A 14,895-nucleotide genomic window follows, 5' to 3' on the forward strand; every position below is an offset into this window, starting at 1 on the left:
TTCAAAGATCGTTGCTTCCACACACAAAAAAGGGCATCGGCCATTCTTTTTATAATTTTTGGATAATTCATATATATATATATATAATTATATAAAGAATGGCCGATGCCTTTTTTTGTGTGTGGAATTTTGATTATAAAACAAACCAATACAAAGTTACAAACAGAAACATTTGAAACACGTCACTTCAGCTAGTCCACTACAAGAAGAGAATTTGCTCTGACATAAACTTCCTACTCAACATGAAAAACAACGTTACATCACCCCAACCCAGTTCTATATAGAGACAAGAGTATTCAGACTAAACTACAGCACCAGATTGGTGCTAATCATACCCAACATCTTGTTTTTACTAACAAAAGAATCACAAACCCAACTAATAGAAAACTTTTAAGCAGGATTCGTTAAGGATGGAATGAGGTACAAACCAGTTAGAACAGAGAACTCTGTTTAGGATAGTGTTGCAGCCACTTCCTCTAAACATCATCCAAAACTTGACATCTTTTCTCACTCCACTATGCTTTCCTCTGTTTTGATCTCTCATCCATGAATTCTTGAGTTTCGCTGAGACCATATGCGACATACCGTAGCCCAAACCACTCTGTATAAGGAACTCCTGAGGCTCTTTCCTTTGATACTGGACAACCCACATAGATGCCTATTGGGCCATTGCCAACAATAGCATTGCTGAAATTACCAGCAGTATTAGCAGCATAACATTAAATCATATTTCAAGATAACATTTACCGACACACCTTCTGCACAAGAATCCTATGTACTTTCTTAGAGGCATTCCTCGCTGAAATTTCATCAGCAAATGTCACAGAACCGAACCCCCTATAACATGTTTTTCTTTCATCCTGAAGCAAAATGTATCACGATATTAGTTTTATAACAAGCCAATAATATATGGCCAAAACCCAAAAAGAATGTGATAAATGCTAATATATAACAATAAATATCTAAATTATCTTTCTATAATTGGTGACACATTAGTTTGTGAGGTTTACATAGCAAAGTTGTAGTATCCCTATCATCATTCATACCATAAACTCATATTAACCAGCAAATGATGGCGAGGTCAATATGAGTACTGCATGGAAAGAATTGGTTCTAACAAGTAGCAAACAATAGATAACACCAAGAAGAATTAGTGAACTAAAACGGAATGTGTTTACACATAACTTGTGCACAGATAATTCCATGATAAGGGCTAAAAGCAAAATGAAGAAAACGTGCAAACAAAGTGTTCATCTGCCATTGTCCATACCAATAAAATTAACGAATATTCTTAAAAGCTCACCATTAATGACAATGACTTGGTTGCCTCCGATAAATGCTATGATTCTCCTTGCAAGTGTCCAATCTACTGTATCTTCGGTCCTCCTTGGACAAGCAGCAAATAAAAATAACACAACTTATTGTAAAAAGTGGCCCTATTTAGATTAATATAGTGGATATTAATGCATATATCCATGGAATAAGATGCACTGCTCAAACATCCGTGGCTCTGGAAATGAAAATGACACAATGAAAGTGTTTCCCAAAATCAGCACTGTAGTGGGCACTGGATTTGAATCTTTTTGCTTCATTCAGCCTATACACAGCCTGCAACAATATAAATAGATGAAACAGAGCATATCAATGCTCCTGAATTGTCTAAAAGACTACATGAGTCACAATTTCAATTATTATCATAGCAGAAAAAGCTAGAGATCAGAAGGAACCCGCAAAAATTAGTGAACAGAAATGTGGCCTCCTCCAGATCAACCAACAACACAATAAGTTGCTTGACAGAATCAGGAAGAAAGTTTTGAATGAAAGAAATGGTTTGCCTTCATGAATACTTCATGCATGACACAATCCCATTCTGCACATATTGCTGACATGCCAGTTTCTGTGCCAACATTTCAAAGATCAGCCCCATTAAAGCCCTAGGACAATTTACAACAAATAACTAGATTAGGAAGCCTCGATAATTAAATGAAAAATAGCACCAGCCAAAATCAATCACCTCTGCAAACTTTATAACAGCTTCATAGTCAATTTCACCGTGTTTGGGCAGCAGCATGAATATTAAGGATTTCTATTCTTGATTCCTTCTCAAATAATGCACCACTGTAGAAGAGGGATCTGCCTCCACCACATCATTTGCAATAGGAGCAGCATGCTCTAATACAATCTGCAAGAAATGGAATTCAATATTACTAGTGCACCAACAAATAAATGAGAACAAATTGTTTTCTAATTGTCTTCAATATGCGAGGTCCATACAACTCATTGCAGGTGGTTTGAAGAGGATGCCACATGCACTACATTGCCGGTGCTTGTCATGGCAATGGTAACTATAAGTCTTTAAGTCATTAAAGGCTGTTAGAGGTACCAGATAGCTTGAAATAGTTAGCATGCAATTGCATGTGCACCCACCATTTCTCAACTATTTAAGCAGAGAACAAGACGAGCTTATCCTACAGTTTTGAGGATACAAATACTACGAATTTTTTCCCTTCGCTTGCTATAGCAGCTTGTCGCAGAAATAATGAAGGAGAAGGCCACATCCATGGCAAAACAAAAAGGTATTACCCTTAGGACTGGTAAACCATGCTGTTCAACCTGGCTATATTCATCACTGATTGGGTCATCATCATATTTACTGATTCTCAATGCCTGTTAAAAATGCGCAAATAAATTTGGGCCCTGAGCAACTTTGAATGAAGAATAATACCACGCCAAATATATGGAGGCTTAACATCCCACTCACATACCTGAGAGCAAAATCCTTTTGCAAGTCCTGCAAGCCTTGGGGTAATCTCCATTCCTGGATTAACAAACAAAATACCCTAGGCCCTTTTTGAGAAAAGAAATGCCAATGAATTAAAAGAAAAAATAGAAATATACAGCCACACACAAGTTTCATAAGAGAAGAGAGAGAAAGACGGTGACTTACAAAAAAAATTAGAGAAAAATAGTGTATCAGTCTTGCAGATTCATCAAAGCTACCAATTTCACTGGGACTTCTCTTCCTTGCAATCAGAGTCACCTTGTCTTGTGTGCTTGAATTCTCAATCCAAATTCTGAAACATGGAACGAGTCTATCAATTAGATTAGGGAGTTGCATCCTCTTTGGTGTGGTATGTCTACACATTTTGGTGGCTAAACCATTTCAGAATTTCACTTCCAGGAATGTCAACACCATATACCCGGCATGGCTCAAAGTGTCTCTGAAACATAAAAATCTTGAAGTTTAGAATTTCACATGCAAGAGAGAGGGAATATATATATAATCTTTTTTGGGAGTAAGAGAGAGGGAGATACCTGGTCATTAATGACATAATGTCTAAGCAATGTTCAGTTGTTAGCATATTATTGTAGCCTTCCTTGATTCCCAATTACGCAATTGAAAAGACAAGGAGTTGGCTGAAAATCATCTTCAGGTCTCACTGATAAGGTTTCCAGTGAGGTACAGTCTGTTGCATCAATGTGCCGTATTAAATAGAAGCTCTTGCAATGATCAAAGACTTGGGCAATTTTTAAAAAAAGGTTCTCGTAGATCAGATAGCTGAATAATAATTTTCAGGACGCAAACAAAAGTATTTCCTTCCAGATAGAAGTATATTAAAGATGACAAGCAATAAAGAAAAGCCGAGGAATAAAAGAAAATTGAGACGCTTATTCAATGATTTAGATGATAGTGTTGGGGTTGTCAAAGTTCATTCAGTTAATAAATCCTATTATTTAGGACACGTAAGTAGAGTTTGACCATTTCCTTAACCATTTACCATGTTATTAGCCATTTAGCAAGTGGGTTGTTCAACGTGGGTTGTTTGTTTCCTATTTTGTCTCTTTGTAAGGCTTATATAAGTCAACAGGTTACTTTGAATTCAATAAGATATTTGTTTCAGATATTTTCTAAATTGCTTTATGCTTAAAGTTTACAACAATTTGGTATCAGAGCACCATCACGGGGCCTGATTGTGAGAGAAAAGAAACCGCAGTTTCTTAAGAAGAGAAAGAGTGAGAACAGAGAGAATTGAAGTATGGCAGCAGCTGAAAATAATTTCGTTCAACCTGCAATTCCTAAGTTTGATGGCCATTACGATCATTGGTCCATGCTTATGGAAAATTTTCTTCGTTCAAAGGAGTATTGGAGCTTGGTGGAAACTGGAATCCCTGCTGCTGTAGAAGGAGTGGAGATCACTGAAGCACAACAAAAATCAATTGGCAACTAGAAGTGAAAGATTTGAAGGTTAAGAATTATCTGTTCCAAGCCATTGATCGAACCATTATGGAGACGATCCTCAACAGAGACACACTGCCAAGCACATTTGGGACTCTATGAAGCAGGAAGTACCAGGGTTCCACAAGAGTCAAAGAGCACAACTTCAAGCTCTTCGGAAGGAGTCTGAGGTTCAGATGAAAGTGGGTGAGTGTGTTGATGCGTACTTCGCTCGAACACTCATCATAGCAAACAAGATGAAGATTCATGGTGAAAACATGCAGCAAGTGGTGATCATTGAAAAGATCTTGAGATCAATGACCTCAAAGTTCGACTATGTTGTGTGTTCGGTTGAAGAGTCTAATAACTTAGACACCTTAACCATTGATGAGTTGGGGTGGTTTATTGGTACATGAACGGAGGATGAACGGGCATGGAGAGATGAGCATGCATTAAAGGTGGCCTACGATGATAGAATTGGTGGAAGAGGAGGCGGTCGAGGTCGTGGAGCTTTTCGAGGAAGAGGCAGAGGAAGAGGAAGACAAGCATTCAACAAAGCTACAGTTGAGTGTTACAAGTGTCATCAATTAGGGCATTTTCAATATGAGTGTCCTAAATGGGAGAAGGAAGCAAATTATGCTGAGCTTGAGGAGAAAGAGGAAATGTTGCTGATGTCATATGTGGAGCTTAATCAATCAAGGAGAGAAGATGTCTGGTTCCTTGATTCAGGGTGTAGCAATCATATGTGTGCAAATAAGGAGTGGTTCTTGGATCTTGATGAGGAATTCCGGCACTCTGTGAAGCTCGGGAATAATTCCAAGATGGTTGTGTTAGGAAAAGATAACATTAGATTGCAAATTGCTGGAGTAACTCAGGTAATCACTGATGTTTTCTATATACCTGAGTTGAAAAATAACTTATTAAGTGTTGGACAATTGCAAGAAAGAGGTGTAGCTATTTTGATACAACATGGAGTATGTAGAATCTATCATCCCAAGAAAGGGCTTATTATGCAACAGAATGTCTGCAAACAGGATGTTCATATTGCTTGCACAAATTCTGCCAAAAGCTTCCATTTGCTTCCAAACAATTCTTGAAGACAATACTCACCTTTGGCACTGTAGATACGGGCATCTAAGTTTCAAGGGTCTGAGAACATTGCAATATAAGAAAATGGTGAGAGGGTTACCACAGTTGAAGGCACCATCCAAAATATGCACTGATTGCATGGTGGGAAAGCAACACAGGAACGAAATTCCAAAGAGGAGTTTATGGAGAGCATCACAAAGACAGTTGGTACATGCATGCAGATCTGGACCTATCAAACCCGTTTCCAATAGTAAGAAGAGGTATTTCATAAGCTTTATTGATGATTACAGTCGTAAGGTGTGGATATATTTTCTTGCTGAAAAATCTGAAGCTTTTACTATCTTTAAGAATTATAAAAACCTTGTTGAGAAAAAGACAGGAGTTTTTATTCGTTGTCTGCGCACAGATAGGGGTGGAGAGTTCAACTCTCACGAGTTCAATGACTTTTGCAAAGTTAATGGTATTAGCAGGCAGGCTTACCTTGCCGGCCTACACTCCCCAACAAAATGGAGTAGCTGAGCGCAAGAACAGGACAATCATGAACATGGTTAGAAGTATGTTATCAGAGAAGCAAGTTCCAAAGAATTTCTGGCCAGAAGCAGTAAATTGGACAGCACACGTGCTCAATAGAAGTCCTACATTGGCAGTGAAAGATATGACTCCTGAAGAGGCTTGGAGTGGTGTCAAACCCAATGTTGATTATTTTCGGGTTTTTGGATGCATTGGCCATGTTCATGTGTCAGACAGTAAGAGAAAGAAGCTAGATGATAAAAGTTTCCAGTGTGTGCTGCTAGGGATGAGTGAAGAGTCTAAAGCATATAGACTTTATGATCCAACATCCAAGAAGATAGTTGTAAGCAGAGATGTGGTTTTTGAAGAAAATGAGTGCTGGGATTGGGGAAGAAGTAATGAAGAAGCAAGACTTGATATTCTTGAGTGGGGAGATAGTAATGAAGAAGGAAGTGAACATGATCAAAGTGAAGAAGAATCTGAAGAGGAGGTGGCAGCAGAAGAAGAAGGAGGAGAGGATAGCTTATCTTCAAGTGAGTCACTTGGAGAGAATTCTCCAACATCTGAAGAAAGCTCACCAGAAGGGAGGAACAGAAGAGTACCGTTCTGGATGGAAGATTATGTGAGTGGGGGAGAATTCTCAGATAAAGAAGCTGAGCACAACAATTTGGTTCTGTTTACCTCAACTTCAGATCCGACTACCTTTGAAGAAGCTATTCAGAGTTCCAAGTGGAGAGCTGCAATGGACTTGGAGATAGAAGCGATCGAAAGAAATGGAACTTGGGAGTTGACAGATTTGCCTAAGGGAATGAAGAAGATTGGAGTAAAGTGGGTTTTCAAAACTAAACTCAACGAAAATGGCGAGGTTGACAAGTGTAAGGCTCGGTTGGTGGCGAAAGGGTATAGAGGACATGGCATAGATTATACCGAGGTGTTTGCGCTATGGCTAGGTGGGATACGATTCGAATGATAATTGCTTTAGCGCTCGAAATAGTTGGAATGTATCGGCTTGATGTCAAAAGCGCTTTCTTGCATGGAGAGCTAAATGAAGCGGTGTTTGTTGAGCAACCACGGGGTATGAGAAGAAAGGTGAAGAGTATAAGGTATACAAATTGAAGAAGGCATTGTATGGCCTTAAACAAGCTCCTCGTGCATGGTAAATGATTGAAGCATATTTTGTCAAAAGAAGGATTTGAGAAGTGCAACTGTGAACACACCTTATTCACAAAAAGGGGAGATGGAGGTAAAATTTTAATTGTTAGCTTATATGTTGATGATCTAATTTTTACTGGTGATGATGAGAGTATGTTTGTTAAGTTCAAGAATTCTATGAAACTTGAATTTGATATGACTGATTTGGGAAAGATGAAATATTTTCTCGGTGTGGAGGTTTTACAAAATCCTGAAGGCATTTATATTAGTCAAAGAAAGTATGCAAAAGATGTTTTGGAGAGGTTTAGGATGGAGAAGAGTAATAGTGTGAAGAATCCCATTGTTCCTGGAGTTAGACTAATGAAGGATGAAGAAGGATCCAAGGTGAATGCTACCATGTACAAACAATTGGTCGGAAGTCTTATGTATCTAACTGCAACAAGGCCAGACTTGATGTATGTGGTGTCTCTCATTAGCAGATTCATGGCAAGTCCAACTGAGTTGCATTTGCAAGCTGCGAAAAGGGTGTTAAGATACTTGAAAGGTACTGTGGATTTGGGAGTTTTTTATCGAAAGGAGGGTAATGGAGAGTTGATGGCATATACGACGTGATTATGCAGGAGATGTAGATGACAGGAAAAGCACTTCCTGGTTATGTGTTTCTACTCATCGAAGGAGCTGTGTCCTGGTCCTCTAAAAAGCAACCTGTAGTTGCTTTGTCCACTCCTTGAAGCAGAGTTTGTGGCGCTGCCTCTTGTGCTTGTCAAGGGGTGTGGATGAGGAGAGTATTGGAGAAGCTTGGTCATTCTCAAGGCAAGTGTACCTCTGTGTTATGTGATAGCTTCTACCATTAAGCTATCCAAGAATCCAGTCATGCATGGACGCAGCAAACACATTGATGTAAGATTTCATTTCTTGCGTGATTTGACCAGAGATGGAGTTGTTGAGCTAAAGCATTGTGTCACACAAGAACAAGTTGCAGACATAATGACAAAACCACTCAAGTTGGATATGTTCTTGAAGCTGCGTGAGTCAATGGGTGTGTGTGTGGTACCACAAATAAACTGAAAGCATTACGCAACGACTTTCAGGGAGGAATTGTTGGGGTTGTCAAAGTTCATTCAGTTAATAAATCCTATTATTTAGGACACGTAAGTAGAGTTTGACCATTTCCTTAACCATTTACCATGTTATTAGCCATTTAGCAAGTGGGTTGTTCAACGTGGGTTGTTTGTTTCCTATTTTGTCTCTTTGTAAGGCTTATATAAGTCAACAGGTTACTTTGAATTCAATAAGATATTTGTTTCAGATATTTTCTAAATTGCTTTATGCTTAAAGTTTACAACAGATAGCCCTTCACATCTACAGAGAGATATTACTCTGAGATTTTTTAAGAGAACAACGGAAGTAGGCAGCGCTTTAATAGCTGTGCCACTCACATCTAGCACTTCCAGACCTTCAAGATTCCCCAAGTTCTCAGGTAGTTCATCAAGTTTTGAACAACCAGATAAGATAAGAGTTTTTAGAGATGTAATTGTACAAATAGCATCTGTAAGACTTGAAAGATTCTTGCAATTTCTTAGACTCAAAAAAGTAAGGCCAGTTAAATGCTCCAATGATGATGGCAACTCTTCTATAGCAGTCTCGTTCAAATATAATTCTGTCAAACACGACATATTTCCCACAAATTCTGGAAACTTCTTCAATTTTGAACAACCAGATAGAGTGAGAGTTTTTAAAAATATCAAACTGCAACAAACACCAAGACTTGAAAGATTCTTGTAGTCTTTTAGACTCAAAAAAGTGAGGTTGGTTAAATTCTACACTGATGCTGGTATTTCTTTTATAGCAGTTTTGTCCAAATCGAGTTTTGATAAACATGACATATTTCCCACAATCTCTGGCAACTTCTTCAGTCTTGAACAACCAGAAAGATCAAAAACCTCAAGAGATTCCATTCTGATCTTGGGTGGAAGGATTTCAAGACATTTGCAACCATTTAAATCTAATTGAATAAGCCATTTGAGATTTCCGAGAGATGCATGAATTTTATACAATTGTGTACAACGTCAAAGAATCAAATGCTTAAGAAATGGGGCTCCACTGAAATCTGGGGTCTCGATCAACTTTTGTGAATCACTCAGATCAATGAGCTTTAACTTGTCTAAACTCTGATATATATCAATAGATAGTTAGATAATATCAAACACTAGTGAAAAGGAAAAGAATACTACATTTGCATAAGTGAAAATCTTACCACAATTCCTTTCCATAGTTGAATGATGGCGCTGCAATGGATTTTCAATTCAACAAGTTTAATTGGCTGGAAACTGGTTGGCATAGAATTTAAAGGATATCCATGCCATTCTATAATGAGTAACTCCCTAGAAAGATAATCGAGGTGGTTTGGGAGAAGCACATCTTGAATCTTAAGCAATCTCAAATTAAGCATCTTTGAAAAGGATTCAACATTCAATCGTCCCTTTTTATGAACATGTGCTTTTAGAACTACGCCTTGAATTGACTCTGTTCCCTAGTAACCAAGAATAATGAAATTAGAATAGTTACAAAACTCTTAAAATAATTTGGAAGAATATATATATATAGTTCAGGTTTAGACTAGTCAACTTACAGTATCATTCTCCAATACATGGAAGACATCCTCATAACACCACAACCTACTACGTTCACCGGGATCTTTAGGGGATTCACGAACAACAATTTCTTGACACATAAATTGTAGCAAATCATGCATCCTAATAGTACCACATGCATCAATATTTATGAGATGTTTGTCCATAAGAACATTAATATCATAGTCTGGATGGTAACCAGGGCTTTCTATTATATCTCTTATGCAATTAATGTTCTCTCCTTAAAAAAAAACACGCAATATTAAAAAACAATTCTTTATGTCTCCGTCAATCCATCAAAACTCTTTTGAAGTATATCAAAAGTGCTTGAATTAGGGCAATTTTTTAGTTTATCTAGAGTGGTTTTCCATTCATCTATTCCTTTAGCAAACAAGAAAGAGCCTAAAACTGTAATAGCTAAAGAAATGCCAAATGCATAATTCACAAAGTCCTTAGACAACTCCACATAACCTTCCTTAGGATAGCGTTTCTTGAAAACTCTGCAACTAAAAAGCTCCAAAGCTTCATCATCATTCAACCCCTTACAATTATATAGAGCATCCATTCCATGTCCTATTAACAAATGGCTATCTCTACTTGTTAAAATAATTCTACTTCCAAGACCAAACCAATCTTGTTTCCCTGCTAGTGCTTCTAGTTGTTCTTCTCTATTCACATCATCAAAAACAATAAGAACCTTTTTACCGCGTAGTCTATACCTTATAACTTTGATTCCCTCACAAATGTTTGATATCCTTATTTCGCTTTGCACGAGGATCTTAGAAAGAAGCTGTTTCTGTAATGAAACTAAACCTTGATTTCTAGTTTCTTCTTTAACATTAGCAATAAAGCAGCTGGCTTCAAAGTTACCAGAAATTCTTCAATAACTTTCTTGTGCAAGGGTTGTCTTGCCTATTCTATCCATGCCACAAATCCCAACAAAGCGAACATCATCCGGACCTTCACACAAATAATAATCCAACATTTCCTCCACACGGGAGTCTATTCCAACAAGGTTTTTAGAAATAGTCTTTGAGAAGCTACGATTCAATTCACTAGATATAGTTCCAACGATTTCTTGGAAAACTTTTGATTCATGACTGCAAAGATAGCAGAACAATAATATTGACAAGGTAGAGCTAGCAAATTTAATATAGAGACAAAAGATTCAGCATAAGTACGCCCTTAGCGTCGTTCAGTATCAGAAGGAAACTCAAAGTGTATAATATATATATGGTAGTGGCACAAACTATGCAAAGGTTGTTCAACCAAAGTCCAATTATTTAGGATAAAAAAATAAGAAACATATATATATCATCACTTGAAAAGAAAAGAAATTCTTACCTATCCCGTAAATCCCATCCAGCAATACTAGCAACTTCCGTCAAAGCAGCTTTCCACATGTGCACATCTTCTTCGTTGCTATCTTTGAAATGCTCTTCATGTTTATTGAAGGCTTTTGCATAAATCTCCCCCTGATTCCACACATCACTGGGATCCACATAGTGGAAAACCGGCAGTACTTTTAACCCAGTCTTTCTCATGCAATCAAGAATCTTTGCTAGTTCAATCAAGCACCACCTCGAAGAAGCATAGTCGCTTGAGAGAATTACAACAGCAAACCTTGATTCTTCTATTGCTTTGAATAGCCCTGGGCCAATAGGTGTTCCCCGCTCGAGTTTTTCATCATCCCTAAAAGTGGATATGCCTTTTTGTTCCAAACCAGCGTATAGATGGTCTGTGAATTTTTTGCGGGTGTCCTCCCCTCTGAAACTGATGAAGACATCGTGTTTCGATCCACGGGTAGAAGAAGAAGAAGAAGACGACGACAGAATTAAAGCCATGAAGGAATTGGAGGTGATTGAACTGTGAGAGAGTGGTTTAGGAAATTGAGGTGTGACTGAAAAAGCTAAAAAAGCCTCTTGAAATAACACTGAGTATGCAATGGAGTCAAAGAATTCACACAGAGAGATCGGAAAAGGTTTTAAAGTTTGCCTGCCAAAAGCAATTACATAATTTACATTTTATCTATTTCTTTTGCCGGGAAGAAATTATTTAAAATGCTAACCAAGTGTTTTTTATTTTTTAGGTAATTGGGATATATATTTGTAAGTGCACAATTTGTACCCTGTCCAATCACTAGATGGACCCAGGCCCAAAAAGTCTTATACAATGAAATTTGTAGAGTATGGGTTTGAAATCTAGGTTAGGGATATTGGAGAGTTGATAAACAGGCTAGAATGCCGCAATCTATGCAAATAATAGATGAATATGACAAAAAACTCTCCTCGAACGTAAGTCGATGACCACTTGTATTGCCTTTCTTTCTCTAAGCAAAAGATTACAATTGGTCTTCCAGTTTTTTCTCCGTCCCCCTCTTCATACCTCTCCTGTCCTCTTATATCCCTCTTCTTCTCTTCTTTCTCTCCCACGTGTCGCACAGATTTTCCTCCTAGATACTTGTCCCATCCACCACCTTCTTGAAGTCTTCAAATAATAGCTGGAAGGCTGAATATTAGTTATTCCTCCATTAATGGGGCCAGGGAGGTAGATGCAGGGCCTTTAATGGGGTGGTAGCAGCTTTTTTCCTCAGATATTTCTCGCACGTTCCTCCTTCTAATGAGTGCTTGGATCACGCCTTTACCCAACAGATTTTCCAGAATTCTGTCTCTAAATCCTTTAGCACGTCCCATGGCCTTTACTGGGCCTGTTCGAGGAGATACTCCTCCTCGGACAATTCCTCTGCCCCTTGTAGCGCGAACTGGCCTGTGGGCCTCGAAGACTCTGATTAAACAGACTTATACCAACAAACCAGGCCCAAGGCCTAAATGTGCATTTAAGCATTTTTACCCCCCACAATAGCCCCTCAAAACTTCATTTTCCCCCCATCCGAGGAGAGAAATGGAGTTTTGAACCAACAGCGCACCCTCCACACACTTTGCATACCGCCACACAAGTAGGGGTCCTTTCGTTTCTTTAAAACCGCCCCTGACGCTTCGAAACCCAGAACACACGCATTAATGACTGTAAGTTACGTCTTGTTCCCCACGTTCAACGGTGAGATACGCATCCAACGGTCCGGGTTCGCTCTAAAAATTTGGGCGGGATAATTTTGATTCGAGGCCGCCTCCCACACGCCAAAACGCCTAGGAAACCGAATCTCCATCCATCCTTTCAGAAATCAATCAAGTCTAAGAGTTACTCACTCTCTTTCCTCTCAAGAAGCTTGTGAAGAATCGCCTAACTATTTCCCATAAGTTCTCAACTTCCTTTACTCATTTCTCCTCGGCTTCTGTTCTCGGCCACCAACTAGACCCCTCCCCTTCTCTAAAATTTCATTCTCACTCCCACCAGATGGGTAGATTTAAGTGTTTAGTAGATACGGACGCCGGGTTTTCGGGCCAAATATCATATTCCCCAAGACGTAGGCTTAAGATATTGCCCAGTAGAAGCCATAGGTAACGCTAGAAGAGAGGGAGAAGTTATCATCCCCATCATCGCATTCCTAGAAGGTGGGATGACCCTTCCCATGAGAAACGTAACCAGCGAATACCTACGTAATCATAGGTTATACCCAGATCAGTGCACACCAAATGTGTTTAGAGTCTTAGGTTGTGTTGACGCTTTAAATGAACAAATGGGGCTGAACCTCACATGGCACAACGTCGTTTACATGTACGAGTGCCATAAACTTAAAGGTGTAGGATATTACCTTAAATCCAGATCTAGCATTGTTATCCTGTCTTCCCAAATCCAATAAAGGCATGAAAGATGACTATCTTATCGCCTCGGGAAACTGGTCTGATGGTCCTCACTTCCCAGTCGAATGGGGAGACCCAAGTATGACTCCATAGGAGTTAGATTCCCTAACCTGTGACTTAGTCCCATTAACTTTACCATTTTTTATTACATTGCGTATTACTACACCTTTCTTTGATATTCATTGCTGATCTAACCATGCTCGTCTCCTCGGATGTTTTTCACAGATAAACAACACGTACGGCTGCGTCTAAGTCTTTACAGCGTCGCAGACCTCAATCGCGTTCTTCGATCCGAAGTGTTTGTTAGCGAAGACCTATAAGTGAGAGCAGCCCACTTAATATTAGGATACGATCCTTTATCAGACGATTTCCAAGAGATTGACAACGCGATCACCGCAGGAGACCAACGACGCAAAAGGATAGATATTTCACGACGAGGCTTCCTTTCTGACCACGAACTCCCAGACGACCCCTCCATCATCCTGTACTCTCGCCCCATCGCAACAATTCCTCTCTCGGCACATTCCCAAACAATAGCCATCCGAGAAGAACCTGCGTCCTTGCAACAATCGTTCGACGAGGAGATTGACCAGTTTTGTCTTGAAGAAGCTGAGAAACCTTGAGAGGATCATCTCGTCATCCTCTCGGACGAAGAACAGGTGCCCGCAAAAACTTTCGGAATAAAAGGTTTAGTGATAGCACAGCTCGAATCCAGCTTCGAGGAAGACGACATGTCTACCCTTAGAAAGTTGATGAACATGAGGGGCACCCAAGCTCCTAAGAAGGGAACGGTTGGATCGCAACCCCCTCCCATCCTGCCACCACCCCCTCCTCCTATTGACCCCAAGGTTCACATCTCAGATCCTAAGAAGAAGAGGAAGAACGAGGCTGAGGAGACAGAGAGGGAAAGGCAGAAGAAACTCAAGCAACAACAACAACAACAACAACAGAAAGTAGGCTAAGGTAAAACTCGTGCCTCTTCAGTGGAGAGTGGGGAGAATCATGACCTGGCTAAGGTACGTCGTACACAGGCCAACTAGTCTCCTGAATTGAAGCTAGATGGGGCCCCAATCTCCTACCAATCCAGCATCAGGGCGTTCCAGCAAGGACACGCTCATCACCTGGCTGAGGCTTTGGAACAGCCTCTTCTCCTACCAAAGGACATGGATGCCCAAGACAAGATGACTCAACCACATCTTTTTCTCTCTCTCAAAAGGGACTTGGCTTTGGTGAGTGTCTCGTATTTAACCCCACCTTACTGCTTTCATTACGTTTTAGTGAAAAATCATTCATACATACCTTGGATTTGTTTGAACAATAATGCATTTGTTTAATACTTTAATGCAGGTCATATAAGAAGTCTTTGCTGCAGAAAGGTGGGTGGAAGACTTTCGAAAAAAGGCTATAGCTGAACTTGAGGTCAGATTGGAGACCGAGAAGGCCTTAGGCCAAACCCTTGCGGAGAACGAGAACCTAACCAAGTAGCTGATAGAGGAGAAGAGGGAGAGAGATGGTGCCAAGGCCAGCTTTAAAA

General features: G+C 39.5%; 1 protein-coding gene and 1 pseudogene across 1 annotated transcript; one reads left to right on the top strand and one right to left on the bottom strand.

The window, feature by feature from the left end:
• The first annotated feature begins 4,335 nt into the window (after window positions 1-4,335).
• LOC142620250 (uncharacterized) lies at window positions 4,336-5,313 on the top strand. The gene is made up of 2 exons (XM_075793649.1): window positions 4,336-4,557; window positions 4,639-5,313. The coding sequence occupies exons 1-2, from the start codon at window positions 4,336-4,338 to the stop codon at window positions 5,311-5,313; spliced, it is 897 nt and encodes a 298-aa protein (XP_075649764.1).
• A 2,970-nt stretch (window positions 5,314-8,283) lies between these two features.
• LOC142620251 (disease resistance protein Roq1-like) lies at window positions 8,284-11,570 on the bottom strand (annotated as a pseudogene).
• Between the last annotated feature and the right edge of the window lie 3,325 nt (window positions 11,571-14,895).

Source organism: Castanea sativa, chromosome 12 (genome assembly GCF_040712315.1).
Source record: "Castanea sativa cultivar Marrone di Chiusa Pesio chromosome 12, ASM4071231v1".
NCBI lineage: Eukaryota > Viridiplantae > Streptophyta > Magnoliopsida > Fagales > Fagaceae > Castanea > Castanea sativa.

What these genes read in the sequence shown, in the direction of transcription:
- LOC142620250 (XM_075793649.1), top strand. Translation starts at nt 4,336, where the DNA reads ATGAAGCAGGAAGTACCAGGGTTCCACAAGAGTCAAAGAGCACAACTT. An exon ending in CCTCAAAGTTCGACTATGTT is followed by an intron (nt 4,558 to 4,638) that starts GTGTGTTCGGTT and finishes ACATGAACGGAG; the next exon opens with GATGAACGGGCATGGAGAGA.